This window comes from Megalobrama amblycephala, linkage group LG4 (genome assembly GCF_018812025.1).
Source record: "Megalobrama amblycephala isolate DHTTF-2021 linkage group LG4, ASM1881202v1, whole genome shotgun sequence".
In the NCBI taxonomy this organism is placed as follows: domain Eukaryota; kingdom Metazoa; phylum Chordata; class Actinopteri; order Cypriniformes; family Xenocyprididae; genus Megalobrama; species Megalobrama amblycephala.
In genome coordinates, this window is record NC_063047.1 from 32,813,580 (window position 1) to 32,833,412 (window position 19,833).

Sequence of the window (19,833 nt, forward strand, 5' to 3'; positions counted from 1 at the left end):
TCAGTGGCCCGTGTCGAGGTTCTGCTTATACCGACTGCTTAAGTGATCTATTATTGACTTGGGAGGTATAAGCTGAAATCTCCAGCAATAGACGCTTATGTGCTTATTCACAGAACGGATGGAAGGGACCCCTGGCATGGCTTTGTTGTGCCCCCCTACCAAGTCTACAAAAGTAGGAAGTGATTACCAATCGGACGAGCTCTACAGAGGTCATGGACAGAGGTACGTGAGGGTCCACAGATGACAAGGAGAAGGCTAATGACCAGGCGGACTGTGAAATGAACTGTTTTGTCTTCCTCTCCGGCCGGCGACTCGCCCGCTGTTGTTTTTCCTTTAAAAGGATGGCCTCCAAGTTCCCCGAGCTTCCTGTACCGTCTGATGAGATATTCCAGTCTGGGTATGTCCCTAGAGACACGTGCTTTATGGGGCAGAACGGCTGTGGGCCGTTTGAAGTTCCACCGCCATCGCTCTGAGACGCATGAAATCCCACTTAGCTTAGTACCATAGACGGCTATTATTACCGCATACGCTGACAAAAATATCCACTTTCAAACTCTCTGCATGTTCGTCAACTAATATTCATGTCTGTTTTAAATAATCAGGTTGAGTTACCAAATATCATGTTTATTGCCTTAATATGAAAACCAACAGTTTTTGTTTGAATCTTTTTTAAATTTTTCACTGAAGAACACTTAAGAACAGAGATGGGAATTGTAAGGACTGTATTGATTCATGAGGAAGTAATGCAATATTTATATAATTTACTATCTTCAGTATAACCATAGTTTCCAAATAATTTAATTACTTCAGATTTCAACAAAAACAGATATAACAAATCAGAAATCAAAGCAATTAAGAAATATAGTTCTTGAAAGGATTTTTACAAACAAAAAAAAGAAAGAAAAAAGAAGAATCACCAAAAAGAATCCTTTCATAAGAGTCATTCATTTGAAAATTGGTAACAGAACTAAAAGTGATTTTGGAACTGGTTCTGAGTAAGAATTGGCTCTCCGTTATACTTTGGTTGATTGGAATTGACGCCTACTTAAAGGGATAGTTCACCCAAAAATGAAAATAACCAAACAGTTGATGGAACCCATTGACTTGGAAAACAAAAATCTATGGAAGTTAATGGGGTCCCATCAACTGTTTGGTTACTGACATTCTTCAAATTATCTTCTTTTGTGTTCAGCAGAAGAAAGAAATTCATACAGGTTTGGAACAACATGAGGGTGAGTAAATGATGACAGAATTTTCATTTTTGGGTCAATTATCCCTTTAAGAACCTCATTTACAAATAGTGTAAACAATCCTAGGTATCAGTTTTCCTAATGTGTTGCCTCAAAAAAAGTAGAAAAGAAAAAGAAAACAAAAAGTACAGACTACTTTGGTGAGTGAGTTGTCCAGTTTTCACAGAGCAAAAGCAATAAATACAAAAATAACTAGTTTGTCTTTTAGCCACATCCGAACACAGAGGTCAGCCTTGTCTTAAGGCTGAAAATAGAGCCGCCTTCATCAGCTCATGAGCTTAAAGGAAGAACGAAACGAAACTTGCTCAATGAATCTTTCTAACAAACAGGCCTGTCTGCGAAGCCTGAGCCCTTGTGATTAACCCTGTGTGATGTATGCAGGTCAGTCCAGAGGGCAATCGTAAACTCGGAGGCAGATTTAGAAAAACAGTGCTGGATTACTTTGCCGCTCAGGTGCGACTTCAAGAGCAAATACACCTACTGAAGCACATCAGCCTGGGGTAAAGCAAACAGATCGGAGCGGACGGTTTAAGCTCTGCCTTTGACAATAAAACATGTTTAAATAACTATTGGCCATTGTGGCAAACTGCAACAAAACACGGTGATGGAGTGTGTTAATATTAGCTGCTTTTGCTTGAGCATTTCACCAATAGGAACTCATTTGGTTGGACGCTTCAATAACGGCAACCTCTCGCTAAATGCGATGTTGTGATGGTGCTCCGCCTCCGAATGGCAGTCAGCCACTAATTTAGACGCGTCCATTCAAAGAAAAATATATTAGCACCACGTTCAAGTATGTAAATAAAGTCAGGGTAATTTACGACAATCAGTTTGAAGGAAATGGCAAAGTGGGCCTCTGTCTTTCAAACTCAACTTTCGCTATATATAGACCACACACTGATCCGCTGGTCCTTGGACCCTGCGGCCAAAAGTCTCTGTGGGGGGTCCTGATGGTCTGAGAAGGCCACACTATTCACCATGTCAGTATGATGTTGCAGAACAGCCAGTGGCTTCAGTTTCTTCAAGCCAAACACTCTGATGTTGTTGTCCCAGCCCGCCGTTGCTAGGATCTTGCCGTCTGCGCGGATACGTAGCTGGGAGACCCCAGGATTGGTCATCTGAACGGAGTCGCGCATCTGTAAGGGAACACAAGTCAGACATTAATCCAAATGAGCTGCAATAGACAAATGCAAGACTTTAATTAACAAACGGCCCCGATGGAGTCCCTACGATTTCATCATGATGGCAAGTGAATTGAATATCAGATGCGAAATGAATCTCGATAATTGTCACCATACGTGCTTATTCGTCTCAGGCGGCTAGAAAGGATTATCGTTTAAATGCTCGAAGGATAAACTATTTACCAGAAACAAATGAGCTTGTTGTTTAATGACCTGAGCGAGAGCAAAAAGAACGGGGTAGAGAGCTAGAGCAATTCCCCACCAGCCACCTTCGGCTGATCTGTTGATTGAGCCACAAATGAACGGCTAAATAGCTGTTGAACCTGGCAGAGGAAATCCGTGCGCGACTCCAGCGCCTCAATCATCGGCCGTAAAACATTCAAGCACGAGCAAAACGCTACGAGCTCGACTATTTGGATTGGAGCACGAGGCGTTAGAGAGTTACCTTTGTCACCGTGCAAGGACTGTTTTCGCTGAAATCTTTGTTTGTGAAGGCCTTGTTGTTTTAACAGTCTCTGGTGAATTACATTTGCATTGAAAGGTCTGGTCAACAGTGCAAGGGAAGCAAATACTGGCTAAAGATTACCTTCCCTTGCTCTTTGTGATCTACAGTGGCCGGGAGACCAGATAAATCTCGGTAATGGGCAACAATGTGACGTATTATAAAGTATTACTGAGAGCTCATTATCTGCGGCCCCTCTCCTTTGAGGACGCTCAAGGTATTTCCTGGAGAAAAGCGCACACGTGTGCTAAGTGCGTGTGCGCGCGCGAGCGTACGCGCCGTCTCTCCACGGGAGGCATCTGGTCCCGAAGCTGGAATCGAACTGGACAGCGTAAAATTGACTTCATAAGCGGTGTCCAGAGAGACTAATGGCTCTCATGCGGGAGAAGACAGTGAAGAATTTGTCGGCGTGCTCCTGTTTCTGCCTGGAAAATCAGAGCCAGTCACTCCTGCATGTGGAAGATATAAGCCAGCCAGGTATTCCTGACCCGAGCGGATAGAAGAATGCACCGGGAAAACCGTCCCTAACATTATTCTTTAACAGAGAAGCAAAAACAAGACTCTAGCATTACTTTTGTTCATATCTGAAATCAACTCAAATTATAGTCCAAATCAAAATTCTGGAGCATGGTAATGATGTCACCTGCGAGCAGAAACTTTCCCACAAAGGGAAAGAGAGAGATGGGTTTGCGTGCTGCGGCCAAGAGGGACGGGGGAGAAAGATGAATCGCTCCGAGCCGAGGTTGGTATGCCTGAACTAAACGCCCATCTGGTCCATATTACAGAGTTGATAATGATGGGTTAATGTGTCTATCTGTGTTTGTTATGCTTCCCATAGTTTGTGTCAGGAAAATACATTAATTTAATTAAGAGGTCACAGCAAAGCGATAAAAAAGGTAAATGGGTGTTTATAAAGTGAGCCGCGAGGCCTGTATCATGAAATAACCATTAGAAAACCATGATTTAAAGATTGCCACACTTTCATTTTGGAAAAATAACTGAATTTTCCTACAACTTTCACTATTCCAGAGAGTATAAAAACAGAAGTTCAGAGATTATACATTACGGTTTCTTTTGTTTAATCCAAAAGTCTTGCTAAATTAGCACGTCTGGCTATTGCTTTTTCACACGAATGCATGATTTAAATGGTGTGTCTAACCCATATTCAATCTCATTCAAATGCAATATGGAAGCATTCATATCAAACACAGCCTTTAGAGTCTGAGAACTGTCATATCATTAGCTTTCATTTATGGAATCCATTCTCCATGGGTTCAGATCCTCTACGATGAACTTACAGACATCAAAGAGGTCAGTCTTTATGAACTATCCTTCATTTCTCTGTAGGACTATTGATTCCTGATGGGGGATACATAGGAAACGGTCATCTATGCACGCAATGTACACACATATGCTTGTCCTGTCGACGATTAACCAAAAACAAACCTCAAAACATGCCTTAGGCCCAATGGTGGATGGAAGGATAACACATTTACTTGGTTATACTACATCAAGACCAATAGAGTGCCACAGGAATGAGTTCCGAAATGAAATAGCATTTTTGCACTTCTAGTTCCATTGTCCCAAAGTCAATGGTTTACAATGTTTTATGCGTCTTGAAAAAGACTAAGAAGGGGCTAAATGGGACTATACAGAGATTGTCAGGGACATTAAATGTCATCAAGCTGAGAAGTAAAACTCATCTACTCACAAGTCCGCTTTCACAGCCCCGTTGTGTTTATACTCGGGCTCTTGCAAACTATTCCAACTCAAACTTTCCAACTTGTAGATTTTAAATAAAGACTGAAGTGTTGTCAGAAGCTTAGTGTTGGTGGAGTTGAAGTCATGCAAACATGGTGTAGTACTTTATAGCCTAACTTTTGCTTTTAATTCTGGCGATTGAAAATATATTTTTTAAATATTGTTCATATGTCTATGTGGTGTTTTTAATATGCTTTAAAACAAACCATGTGCAAATTCACAAGTCAACACCATTGCTGAGTATTTTGTCTTTAAAACTGCAGTGATCTAAAGACAGTTTCAAAAACGCCACAAACTTGACGTCACAAACTACCTTGTAACGTGCCGGCGGGCTTTAGCATATCATTAACTATGACCAATCTGAAGCAAGGGAGTCATGTAACATTAGCAACACATTGTTAGCCGTTTAGTCAAGCAAAAGGCTAATCATATTAATTACCTTTATGACTTTATGTGTCTGACGTTGTAAAGAGCAATACCATTGTGCAGCGTTTACCCCAGTAAGTTGACCGAGTGGATCTCTGAGCTCGTGCGAGCGAGTGGAGGCGGAGCTAACTAGCATATTCATAAATCTGCATATAGTGAAGAGTTACATTCAAGCTATTTTAAGGCATGAAAAAATGTTTAAATATGTCATTTTTGTGATCAAAGATGAGTTTTAAGGGATAAAATTATTGACTACAGGGGGACTTTAAAATTTGTTGGTCAACATTTTGTTTATTATCCACAATTCAAAGAAATGCTATCTTTTTTTTGATGCTAACTTCCGGCTTGACCTACAAAAACATGCACATGATCATTTTGGAAGTAATTCAATGACTCACAGCACACTTGGTTGCACTACACGGCGGCCAATTAAAAAGCTAAGTGTGATAGACTTTTGGCAGCAACGCAACGGGATGTTCAAAGCGCAGTATGTTGCTCTCTCCGGCATGGACTTGGCAGGCTCAACTGACTTCACACTGATCCACTGAAACCAGTTATCATCACTTGTCCACTTGAGCCTGACAATCCAGTACAGATGAGGGGTGTGTTTGCATTTTCCGGCGATGGCGTTTTACGACACCCCTTTCGATTTTACTCTCGTTTTTTTAAACCTGCACCTTCAATTGAGCATTACACCTAGTGGACACCTGAAAACATCTTGGCACAAGAGCATGAAAAAAGTGAAATCAATACCTAATATTATTGATGACAGAGAAGGAATTTACAAAGCATCCTGCTTCCTCATTCCAGAACACCCCTTGATAGGGCAGCCTGATCCCTCCAGTCAGGTGCTGACAGATGCTGGATACCTGAAGCACGGAGCCTGGTGTGGTGCAGGATGGGTAGTAGAAGGGAGGGCTGTTTAATTGAGAGGGGCGGCAGGAATGTAGGGATTGAACGCGAAGAGATGTGGAGATCCACCTGTGAGTGCTGTCAGCACGTCTCCAACAGCATGCACAGACAGCCATGCTTGATTTACACTAATCTTTATACACATACAACAACCATCTCTGCCTCACCCTCCAAAATCTGGTCCGTCTACATCTGTCAATAGTCAGGAGCGCAGCTAACCACCCATAACTAAATCTTGATCAACAAACGTCTTGCCTTCGCCATCACACACACTGCTGCGATCACACATGCAAAGCGATACGCAAGCGTAATCACTCTTAGTCAAAGCTGTGACAGATGCGGCTGCTAAATTCCACCACCACGGCTATCATATCCATGAGCATGTGTGGAACGGCGGGCCGCCCCGGGCGAATCACTGTTTATCTGTGCTTGATAAAAAAACGCTTTCCCTTTCTTCAGCTCACATACACCAGCTTACAGAATATTTCTCTTCAAAATGATAAAGCTGAGAGTCTTCTCATCAATAAATTTATTAAGAAAAAATGTTAAAGAAGGGTTTTTTCATTTCATAACAATAACGAAGGTGAGACGAAAAATGTGACAATATTTAAAGACCCCTTGTGGTGAAAATCAAGTTTTTAATGCTGTTTATGTGTATGTGGTGCTTTTAATATGCTTTAAGACAAACCACGTGCAAATTCATCAGTCAGCACCATTGCTGAATATTTTCTCCTTAAAACAGCAGTGAACCAAAGAGTCTCAAAAATGCAGTTTGAAATCTCAAATATGTTGTAACCAATCATGTCAATGTGCGGGCGGGCTTTAGCATATCATTAACTATGCTCTGAAGCAAGGGGGTCTCAAGAGAAGGCTATCCCGGTATAATTTTCTGTTGATATGAATATCGATATCGATGTTATGATGCACTGTATGCCTTTCTCCACTGACTTTCTAAGTATTTCAAAGCATTTCTAAGGATGCTGATTGTTAGAAGGCAGCTGTCTGACTCTGAGATGGCGAATGGGAACATGGTTTGTGTAACATTAGCAACATGTCGTTTGATAACGCAGTCAAGCAAAATGCTAATCATCAATCACCGTTATGTATCGGACATTGTAGAGAGTGATAGATAAAACACATTACCATTCTGATAAACTGACTTGTAGACAAGCCTGTATAATTTACTCTTCCACTTTTTCTTCTTCTCAATCAGTTTCTGGTTCAAACATATATGGCTGAATTTATCCAATATTTCCACTTGCCATTGTGCAGCATTTACTACAGTAAAGTTGACCGAGCTAATGTGATTGAGTGGAGGCGGGGACTAATTTGCATATTCATGAATCCGTGTACACTAACATTACATTACAGTTACATTCCAGCTATTTTAAGGCATCAAGAATTTTTTTTTTTCACAGGGAATGTTTTTTAAATATGTCATTTTGGTGGACAAAGATCAGTTTTAAAGGATAAAATTGACTTTAAACCATTTTTACTGGGGATAGGACTGAAGAAAAATAATACAACACGAGAGTAACACTTTTTTTTTTTTGTTTTTGAAGAAAAACCACAAAGGAATATATGACTGTTTAAAATAATTCAATAATAGACATATTGTTAGGAATTAACCCACTTCAGCTGAAGCTTAAAGGGATATTTCACCCAAAAATGAACATTTTGTCATCATTTACTCATCCTGAAGTTATTCCAAACCGGTATGAATTTCTTTCTTCTGCTGAACACAAAAGAAGATAATCAATGGGGCCCATCAACTGCCCTTCAAACAACCTTCTTTAAAATATCTTCTTTTGTGTTCAGCAGAAGAAAGAAATTGAAACAGGTTCGGAACAGCTTGAGGGTGAGTAAATGATGACAGAATTTTCATTTTTGGGTGAACTATCCCTTTAACAGTGAATAAACACCAGTGAAATGCTGCATTTTGCTATCAAGTTAATTAATTCACCCAAATCCATCCTATACAGATATGAGATTAATCAGACACACACTACCGTTCAAAAAGTTTGGGGTAGGCAAGATTTTTTAAATTTTTTTAAAGAAGTCTCTTATGCCCACTAAGGCTGCATTTATTTAATACTGACCGCAAACTTGAATGGTATACACAACATTAATGTACACACTAAAAAAATGCTGGGTTACAAACAACCCTTGTTGGGTTGAAAATGGTCAAACCCAGCAGTTGGGTTAAATGTTTGCCCAACCTGCTGGGCAGTTTTATTTAACTCAACTCTTGTTTAAAAAGTACTGTATGGTTGGCTTAAAATGAACATATTAAACATGAATAAATGTTAATTTCCAACAAACTTTGGGTTGATTTTAAGCAAGCAATACAGTCATTTTTAAACAAAAGTTGAGTTAAATAAAACTACCCAGCAGATTGGGCAAACATTTAACCCAACCGTTGGGTTAAAACAACCCAATTGCTGGGTTTGTCCATTTTCAGCCCAGCATTTTTTACAGTGCAACTTCACTTGCATCTGCACAAAATGGTGCAAATACACAAGTTACGTGCTAATGAGCAAGTTGCATTGCGAAAACGCTCTTTCTGTAACAACATATTAAAGCACTATTTATCAATGACTAAAGCATCAAGAAACCACAACATTGTATTACTCATTATAACGTTATTTCAGGAGCTCAGGTTTTTGGTAAAGGACTAGTTCACCCAAACATTTACTCATGCTCATGTCATTCCAAATCTGTATGACTTACTTTCTTCTGAATAACACAAAAGAAATGCTTATATGGTGGTGTCCAACTTTTATTGTATGGGGAAAAATTGATGGTGAGTAAATGTTGAAATTTTTTTTTTTGTTGTTATTTTGTTGCTCTCTCAAACTAAAAAGCTGTTTTTAACAACTAAAATTAGATAGCATTTAAGTCAGAGTGAAACTGACTAAAATACTGTACAACATGACAAAATTGACTAAATTCAAGAAATATCGTCTTCAAAATTCAAACTATGTCAGAAACATATAAAAAGAAAATGAACGCTGATAGAGTACTGTTAACGTTCTCCGTAGCCTGCGCATTTCAGCAGCAGGTTAAGGTCGGACGGTGGAGACCCTGTTGCTTCATCCCTTCTCCGCCTTCGTAGAGCCTCCCACTGTGAACTACTGTTCCTTTTATTGCAGATGTGTTTTTTGTTTGGTTAGCAGCCTGCGAGGTTTTGATGTTTTTATTACCTCTCGCGGGTCGTTCGTCAAGCGGGGGCGAGCGAGAGGAGCAGCCACCCGGCAGATACCCCCAGCTCTACCGCCACACAAAAATACGTCTGTGGGAAGAGCTCGCAGCGGCTGTCTGGACGTCACACTGCGCTGCACTTCGGGGTAATTTAAAAGCCCCGGCAGACTCCTTTTCCGAGCTCCTCTTTTTTTAGGCCCTCTCCGCCAAGAATTACATTTTAAATCAATTTTTTTTCGACGTGCAAAATAAACCAAACCATCGATACAGCTCCTATTTTGTGAATAAACGCTTATTACTGCAAATACATTTTGCATGCTAGACAAAATAGGGAGGAAGGTTTGGGAATATTTCTAATCCATCCGTTCATGTGTAAAAGGCGCTGGAAAGAATAACAATCCACGCACAGGACTGGAGTGTTGTATATCAGAGCTTTTTCACACAAATTTTCTAGTCGAATGTGAAATATTGAATCTGTAAGACCTGAAATCAGCAGAGAATATGGCCGCTAATGAGGCATTACCTTTCAGATGAGTAAAGTGTTATGCAACATAAAACGCGGCTCTGGTGTGTGCTCATTTTTTAAGAATGCTGTATAAATATAAATATAAAAGCGTTTGTATGCGCACAGTATTGTGGGAGAAGAGATGTTTTTGTCTAGAGGCAAAATCTGGCCTGGAACTACAGTATGACATCACATTGTAGCTGAGAGTTGCCAATCTAAAGTAAAAGAGACTGATTTATTATACAATAGACCTGAGGAAACTTTAAATTCTAGCCAAATACTTTCCAAGTGTATCAGGTGGTGTGTGTCTACATGGCCACGTATACACCACTGCTAAATACACTCCTCAATACTACTAAATGCCTAAAGGCTGGAATACACTACACGACTCTTGTTCTGATTGCTGCCCCAATTTGCAGTCTGGACGTGTTAACAATAGTTGTCGAAAGTCTGCGCCAATCTGCAGATTTTGGGCAGTCTGAGTTGACAGATTTAGCCAACGGTGCTGAGATTTCCGGGCCGAGAATGGTTTGTAATTTTGCAGTGTCGAATCAAGCTCAAGTGGAAATATAACTGGAACCGCTCCTTACCGTTTTTAGAACCAATTGTCCCCTGACGGTGGAAAAGCAGCTTATGATCCTCAGTCATTTAGTGTATGATGCTGTTTTTCTTTGGAACAATTTACAAAGTTGGCAACTGTATGATGTCAAATGTTTTAAAATTTGTGCTGACTTTAAGGGTGTGTTCACACTTGTAGTTTGGTTCGCTTGGTTTGTTTGGTCAGGACCAAAAAAAAAAAAACTTGCCATTGCCAAATGCCATTCACATTGGCTTTTTTAACCCTGAACCAAAAGATAACGAACCTAAATGCATAGGGATACTTTCACAACCTGATCGGTCGGCTTTTATGACGTATATTTCATGACGGAACTTACCTAACATCCAAAACAATGAGCTAAATGCACTAAATGCGCTTGTTGTATGTGCGTCGCCATGGTATTTTGACCAGCTGAGAACTTGTGTAAAGGAGTCAAAACAGTGACAAGAATCCCTCCGTCACACACACACAAACAAAAATCTGCTTCAAGGAGATGTACCGAACTGCAATGAGCAACTTTGCGACTATAATGAGAAAAACAGGTATGGTTGAGCATTCTGTCCATGTTAGGGTTGCATCTTGTGACAGCATGTCCTGTTTTTGGTTCGTTTACATCGCTTTGGTCCATGTTGTGTTCATATTTCATTCGAACTGCACCAGAGTTAGTTTTGGAAACGGACCCATTGTTTCTCGGTCCACTTGTTAGGTGCGCACAAGGATTCGAAAGGCAGCATTCACACTTATTCAAATGAACTGCACTAACAGAGCAATCGCACCAGGGTTCGTTTTAATCTAACCAAACATGCCAAGTGTGAACACACCCTAAAAGTCATGTAGTGTATTCCAGCCTTAAATCGTTCTGCACACACGGTGTTTGATTATTAGAGGAGTGGCAACTGAATTTTAATTCAATCTTTGTAGAGAATCAAACTGAACAACCAGTTACTAATTGGCTAGAGGGTGAGAACATAACTGCAGTTTACTAATAACTGATGGACAATAATAAAAACATCTATAGTAACTAATATTACTTTGGCCAAAATTAGCTAACACTAAATGGGTTAAACTGTTGGCCTTGTTTCTTGTCTAAAAAAGAAATGACAAAACTTGATATTAAAGTGAAACATAATATTTACAAAAAAAAAAAAGAACATGGAAAAGTGGATGTCCTGTAGCAGAAAAAGGGGAGTCAAAGGGGAGGACTAAAATATCCTGTTAAAATATTGATGCCATCAAAAGGGCTTTTTGACCCAACTTTGAGCCTGAAGGTCAAGTTCACCTTTGAGAGCATCTTGACGAATCCCAATGGTAATGTTCATTTTTTCAAATTTAAATCAATTTGTGATTATTGCTGTCCTTTATTAAAATAAGTAGAACTACATAATTGGATTAACTACTGGAAAGTTTGGTTGCAGAAAGGCTGTTTTACTTACAACAGTATCCTATTTAAGCATTAACCAATAATCCACAAGACCCTGGTGAAATCAGACAAAAAGGAAAGTTGATTCAGAGGTGTAGCAAGCTGTTTACACCTGGTATTAAGATGCATTTTGGTTGATCGGATCTCAAGAAGACGATGCTAAATACAGGTATAAACAGTCTTAAATGTTTTAAGCTTGTTCACTTTCGACCACTTCCAGAGTTAGTCGAAAATGCATTCGACCGGATTGCTGTGTGGTCTAATGCGAACAGCCACAAAAGACCACCTACTCTCCACCTACTGATCTAAATCGTAAACATTATGGGAAGGGCACTAGACAGACGGGATTTACACTTTGTCGACTGGAGACGACCTACGTTTGGTTTGAAGATGAAAAATGTACCAAGAACAACGTTCTCTCACCATTCCTGATTTCTAACATGCACTCACAGCGTTGGGCGTGGTCTTGTGGCTGTCAGAGAAAAAATGAAATCTGACGCTCACTGTATGTTTTTCTGTTGTTTCCGGCCGCGTTCATCTGTAAATTGCGTGAGCATATTTCATTGATTAGATCAAAAGATCGAAAAAAGCCCATAAATGTACCCGCCCATAGACCGTCAGAACAGAAGTGGTTAAAAGTGGACAAAAGAGATGGATTAAAACACCAGGTGTAAATGGGAATGTGCCTCCCTCATCTACTTGTGACCAAAACGCATCTTAAAGGTGGCATCGAACGTTTTTTTACAAGATGTAATATAAGTCTAAGGTGTCCCCTGAATGTGTCTGTGAAGTTTCAGCTCAAAATACCCCATAGATTTTTTTTTTATTAATTTTTTAACTGCCTATTTTGGGGCATAATTAGAAATGCGCCGATTCAGGCTGCGGCCCCTTTAAATGCTTGCGCTCTCCACCCCCGGAGCTCGCGCTTGCCTTAAACAGCATAAACAAAGTTCACACAGCTAATATAACCCTCAAAACGGATCTTTACAAAGTGTTCGTCAGCAGCATGCCTATTCGCGTAAGTATGGTATTTATTTGGATGTTTACATTTGATTCTGAATGAGTTTGATAGTGCTCCGTGGCTAAAGCTAACATTACACACTGTTGGAGAGATTTATAAAGAATGAAGTTGTGTTCATGAATTATACAGACTGCAAGTGTTTAAAAATGAAAATAACGACAGTCTTGTCTCCGTGAATACAGTAATAAACGATGGTAACTTTAACCACATTTAACAGTACATTAGCAACATGCTAACGAAACATTTAGAAAGACAATTTACAAATATCACTAAAAATATCATGTTATCATGGATCATGTCAGTTATTATTGCTCCATCTGCCATTTTTCGCTGTTGTCCTTGCTTGCTTACCTAGTCTGATGATTCAGCTGTGCACATCCAGACGTTAATACTGGCTGCCCTTGTGTAATGCCTCAATCATGGGCTGGCATATGCAAATATTGGGGGCCTACACCCCGACGGTGGTGGCACCACCAATGGTTATGGACTGTAATTGACTGTTACGGTTATGTTGAGATTCGCCTGTTCTTCGGAGGTCTTTTAAACAAATGAGATTTATATAAGGAGGAGGAAACAATGGTGTTTGAGACTCACTGTATGTCATTTCCATGTACTGAACTCTTGTTATTCAACTATGCCAAGATAAATTCAATTTTTAATTCTAGGGCACCTTTAATACAAGGCTTAAACAGGGCCTTTGATAATTTCACTGAAAAAACATGAAGAAAGAAAGTAAATTGGATCAGTTTTGAGTTCATGTTGAATTAACCTGAAGGTTTTGCTGGTTGTCAAATGTCCAGGATTGGAGAATCTTCTCTGAAGACCCAGAAATGCCTTTCTGCTTGCATACATCAATGTCTAGACACATGACTGGATCAGGATGCACCTTCAGACAGCTGAACGGACGGCGATGGGAAACATCCCATAACACCAGAGAGCCGTCCTCATACCCAGCACACAGAACAGGACCAGAATCCGTCTACATAAAGAGAAACAAAGGATGTGAGAACATGTGAGAATAATGGAGATCCAAGAAAAGGAGTATAGAAATACTGAAGGGGGAGGTAGAGAGAGGAACAGAGCACAACAGACAAACAGAAGCTCATGGCAGCAGTGTTTATCAGAGGTTATCAGACCGCTCGTGCTCTGATGAACCATAACATTAATCATCTGACGCTGCCTTCAGCCAATCACAGCGCACGTCACTGTACACTTCATTAGAGCAGGGCTGACAAATATATCGGCTATTATAGAATATATCTGAAATATATTTGATAGCACTCGTCGGCATTAAAATAAGCTTTAAAATATTTTAGTAAATATATGTAGGATAAATATCACTAACAGCACCGTTTCTGTATTAAAAATGATTAAATATTTATTCTTTAAAATAAAATAAAACATTTTCTCAACATTTTAGGGCAAATACATAAACAGCGTTATATAATTTTTTTCTTTTTTGTGGCCAGTATCACCCATCCCTACTCTACAGCTCTAATGAGTGAATTAACAGAAAAGTAAACAGATATATTTGCAAACCACAACACAGAAAAGTCACATATTTGCATATAACACCCATAACAGCTTGAACCCGTCACTATAAATCTTCGTTCTGAGCCTGCGGTCATTTTATACTGCCACAATCAGTGTGACCTCTAACTGTTACGCTGTGACCTTTTTTCACTAAACCTCAAAAACGTGACAGCTCAGGTGCATGTGCTTGTTTGTTTACTCAGATTTACAGCACCTTCGAGGTTCCCCGCTCATTATCTGCAAGGAGAAGCGCTTGAGCTACATGGCTACACGCAGTAGGTTGTCTCATAAATCAGTTTAGCGGATAAAAGCAGAATGAGGGAGCTGATAAAAGCCTACAGTCTCATAACTCAGAACAGAGCTGCAGGCGTGCTGTCTACACAACAAGATTTACAACGGAGGTGTCTTTCCCCTCCTTTCTCAACCCTCTCCTTCTCAGATACACAACACACACATACACACACACATACACACACACACACACACACACACACACACACACACACACACACACACACACACACACACACACACACCTCCAGAAGATCATTCATCCCCTCGTGCAAGTGACAACACAGCGGTGCCATATACCAGACTTGGTTTACACTACGTTGTGTATGCATCAATCACAATAAAAACACTTAAATAAATAATAATATAATATAATATAATAATAAATAAATAATAATATAAATAACTTAATTAAATAATATACACTTTATTAAGTTAAGTTTTCTTATAACTTTTTAGAATCAAGCAAACACTGTAATACATACTTTGTTTGGAGTCAGTATGATTTTTAAAGAAATTAATACTTTATTCAGCAAGGATGCATTAAACTGAATGAAATGTGACAGTGAGAGAGTCACTATTAAGTGACTAAATGCAAATATTTCGCAAGAATTGGGTAAATGTTTCGTGGTTTTGGTTTGTTTTGGTGTCGGTTGGGTGTTCTTTAATATATGCTTTAATATATGCTTTAATATATATTATATATATATATATATATATATATATATATATTAATTAAAAAACACCCAACTGTTTTTTTTTTTTTTGCTTTACTATTATTTTCATATAGGGAACATATATTAATGTATAAAAATATATTCCTTGGTTTCAAGTGATTTAATACTTTAATGTAGGTATTTTACATTGATAATATTTGTATTTCCTCACAGTGATTATTTGTTTTTTTGGTAGTTATTTTGTGTGGAAAAGTAATACAGTAATAACTTTCATAATGCTACCAAAGATTTCTATTTCAAATAAATGCTGTTCTTATATTCAAAGAATCCTGAATTATCACTTTCATCACAAATATTAGGCAGCAACTGTTTTCAACAGTGATGATAACAAGACATGTTTCTGGAGCAGCAAATCAGCATATTAGAATGATTTCTGATGGATCATGTGACACTAAAGACTGGAGTAATGATGCTGAAAATTTAGCTTTGCATCACAGGAATGAATTATATTTTAAAATATATTAAAATAGAAAACACTTGTTTTAAATTGTGATAATATTTCACAATATTCGTTTTTTTTTTTCTGAATTTTGGATCAAATAAGAGACCTCAAAAACATTCAGTAGTGTATGTTCAATGATATAAACAAGAACCATAGCCAAAGACAAACACATTACATAATTAAAAGAATTAATAGAAAAAAAAATATGCACAGTGGCAGACTTGGGAGTCCAGCCAGTTTGCTTTGTTCTCGCTTTGGCTTTCGCTTTTGACCTACCGAAGGATGAGGAATCTTTACAAATCATCTGCCCTTTGGCAATGGTAGTGTACCGGGTACAGGCAAAGCTGGCAAGGGAAAAATTCTTTCCATATGTGTAAGGGCCCAAAAGTCGGGACTAATTTTTCCCCCTCTTATTCTCTGCCTCGTCTTTTTTTTTTCTTTTTTCTTTTTCTCCTCGCAAAGACCGTGGTCTCTTTGCACGGTATATTTCTTTTTCCTGCTATGCTTAAACAAAATTTCCCTCGAATCACGAATGCCATGTAAACACATCACAGGCAAAGTATATTAGGATGAAATAAAAAATAAAACAACTGGAAATCAATCCTCAAGCCTCATAGACAGTTGTTAAGCATTACCGTCTGTTGCCCTCTGGCCCCTGCACTTCAGTTAAGTGTAGGTGCTCCTTGATTGATGATGTCACAGGTCAAGGGTCATGGAACCCTGGGTAGACACCTAATTCATTATATCCTCCATGGCTGGTCTACAAGAGGGCGCTTTAGCCGGATTAGGACTCGGGCTTCAGGGAAAGATTCATCATCCCAACAGCTGCATCAGATGGATGCTCCAGACTGAAGCCACAACAGAACGGAGGGGAGGAGAGAAGAGCAGCGGCGTTCCACTGGATGGCAACAAGTCGCCATGCACCAGCGAAGCCCCCGCTGAGCGGGAAACCACAGAGTTGATCCCGGCACAGACCCTCCTCGCAACTCTGGGGGCCTTCAAAGGAAGATCGGGAGAGAGGAGCTCCTCTAGGTCAAGTCGTGTGAAGGACTGTGGGTGGCGTGTATGTAAGCCACACCTGAACAAGGGTGAACAGATGTGCGACAGGGTTACTAGAATATGCAACACGCTGATGAAAGCGAAAGCGGTTTACGGGGCTATAATGAGGAGCCCAAAGAGGCCAGGCTTTGAAACGCGAACACTTAAGGAGAGGACATACGGAGCAGAGCTGGTGTAGGGTGATGTCATAGCGATTTTGATGGATATATCTGTATAGGAACATTTCCTTCTCGCCAACATCACTGCATCCCTCACAGCAGGCCTTGTCCAATCTCATCCAGTAGGTTTACATGTGCAGTTATAATTAAGCTACACCAGAGGGCTTTTTTTAATAGTCAATCTGTATTCTATATCTGTCCAAGTAATCCAACAGCTGAGAAAGTGACAGATATATGTAGAGAGGCTGGATGAAGCTGAGGTACAATGACATTATCTGTTTCTTCAACTTCACAATGGACTGGTACAATTTTAGTATGATTAAAGCATTTAGATTACACACACACAAAATATTTATATTGCTGACTAAAATTGAACAAGTAAAGTGCAAGTAAAATAAGGAAGTCATGATACTAAAACCGTTTATTATAAAGTTTGGAAGAGCCAGGATATTTTTTAAATCTATCTCCGATTGTGTTCATCTGAAAGAATATACAAATACACCTAGGATGGCTTGAGGGTGAGTAAATCATGGGATAATTTTCATTTTTGGGTAAACTATCCCTTTAAGATGCTGATGGTGATTTAAACAAGAGCTAGATCACAGCAAATGTTTAAAAAAAAAAAAAAAAAAGGCAAAACTACTGTAAACAATTAAATATCTAATGTTGACTGCAGTGTTATTTTTATATTTTCAGCTTTCATTTTGTGTGCTTTTCTCATTTCATTAGTTATTTTTTTTAAATTTCTATTTAACTTTAATTTATTTTTATTTTAGTAATTTTACTACTTAAACTTATTTTATTTCAGTTAGTGGCAACATTTCTAATTTTTGTTTTAATCTAATATTTATACTTTATTTTAGCTTTATTTCAATTAACAAAAAATATAGTTTATATTATAGTTTAATAGTTTTAGTTAACAACAACACTAAATTGATCAACAGGAAAATATCCAATCCACCAATATCAGCCACCCATATCAGTGCCAATATATCATGCATCATCTCTAATCTTACAGCACTGACTGAGATGCTTCCAACCAATCAGAAGCCACAGGGCCCTACTAGAACAAAGAAGGGGGAAACAGTCAAAAAGTGCCAAGCGAGTCTCAAGCCAAACCCAAAAGAAAGCATTACTTAATATGGCATTAAATCCGTTCCAATAGTCCAACACAAAGCGCTTAAAGAAAGACAATAAATCTGTTGTCAGTTCTACTGGCAGCATGATGGAGGAGATGTGTTCAAAGAGAAGAGAGCGAGGAGGAGGATAGCGATCATCTGTGTGTGCGCGTGTGTGTGTGTGAGGTTGAGGAAATGGCAGTCTGCACCAGCAGGGATCGTGAGGATAACAAGACAACTGCTTCATGATTGATTGACACCGGGAACGAGAAATGTGTTACAGCCGCTGGGGAAGTGACCGGGCCAAGTGTGCCCACACTGAGAGAGGACTGCTTAACACGTTCACGCTGGGTTCCTCATCTGGGTAGACGGGTACCTCTGAACTCAGCCTGCCGGGCTTGAGCATGACAGTAACAGATCTCCCTGTCTGAGCAAATGAAAGACGACAGCTCGGAGCGATTCACTGCCGCCCAGGGTCCTGCTGTTAGATGTCAGCACCTACCTGTGGGGCGCCCCATTAATACTTCATAATTATCAATTCTAATTCAGGCAGGCGGCACTAAGAGCTCCACTGCCTACACGAGGCAAGGAAAAAGGATGAGGGAATGTTGGTGAAAAACAAACAGAATTACAACACCAGTCTTTTCATTGGCCGTCATTGATACAACCACCGAAAGCGCCCGCAGCTACTGCCGTCTTCATCAACCGCTTTTATTAGGGCTGCCAATTAACTGCGAGGAAACTCCACCCTGCTGTCAACTGACCTGAGATAAACTGAGGGTACAGAGGGGAAAACTCGTAAATACTACAAAAAGAGATATTAATTATCGGTGAAAATAATTATAGGTCTCTTTATTGGAAGCAAAATAAAATTTTCAGCTGTGTTTACAAAACACACAAGGGCAGCTGATACATGGCACTGAAGCAAAGTTGTTCCAAACACTATGATTACAGTGCAGCGGGGGTGAAGGGGGGGTGACAGCCCGACAGGTCGCGTCCATAAATCAGATTCTGTTGCTTTACACACTTGCCAACTGCTCAGTTACTCTTGGTTTACTTGTCAGTACCTCAAAAGGCAACACCTGACAATGCCGAAAATTAGAACAACAACATTATCAACAAACCTGGGAAAATCTGACAGTGCTTCTAAAGTGACATTTGCAGGGGGGGAAAAAAACCCTGAGACTTTCCAGTGCAAACAAGAACACTTTGCTTTAAAAGGTAGATGTACATAAACCGAAAATGATTGCATCAGCATTCAAGTTTTTCGTGTGTTTGCAAGAGTCGAAGTGTTTTTTTTTTCCAGTAAATGTCAATTTAGTGACCATTCTAATGGTGTGTTCAAGACCTCCTGGGAAGTTTGTATTTACGAGTTGAGTTGACGCTCAAATCACTTTCGTCGGAGGAAGATGGCGATGCACCTTCTTTTAATTTACTACACAAAAATACAGCAAGGTTTTTTTAATTACTTCTAGAAAATGAACCAAGAATGTGCATCAGGTGTGCTTTTTTATGTATTTTAATTAATTTATGAAGCCACTGTAAACTTTATCATCACATATTCTATTGTTATATTACAATGCTATTATATTTTGTGCAGGCAATTAGCTTATATTGTTGTAAATAAAAAAGCCTGACAATGAGTGCGTTTACATGCACATTCTTATCTCGATTATGCTTAATAAGCTGACAACGTGTGTGGTCGATTAAACGCGCTA

General features: G+C 39.4%; 1 protein-coding gene across 5 annotated transcripts in view; it reads right to left on the bottom strand.

Annotated features, from left to right (window-relative positions):
* gnb1l (guanine nucleotide binding protein (G protein), beta polypeptide 1-like) overlaps positions 1–19,833 on the bottom strand; it is a 77,629-nt gene that overhangs the window by 30,262 nt on the left and 27,534 nt on the right. For 4 of the 5 annotated variants that reach the window (XR_007184657.1, XR_007184658.1, XR_007184659.1 and 1 more), the window contains exons 6-7: positions 13,547–13,756; positions 2,228–2,386 (exon numbers count right to left, since the gene is read on the bottom strand). Coding sequence is in view for 1 of the 5 variants with exons in the window: in XM_048188928.1 (XP_048044885.1) it covers positions 2,120–2,386; positions 13,547–13,756 (477 nt within the window). In the remaining 4 variants the exon portion in view is untranslated. Of the gene's footprint in view, positions 1–608; positions 2,387–13,546; positions 13,757–19,833 lie in introns of those variants that run through there. The other variant, XM_048188928.1, reaches the window with a different exon arrangement.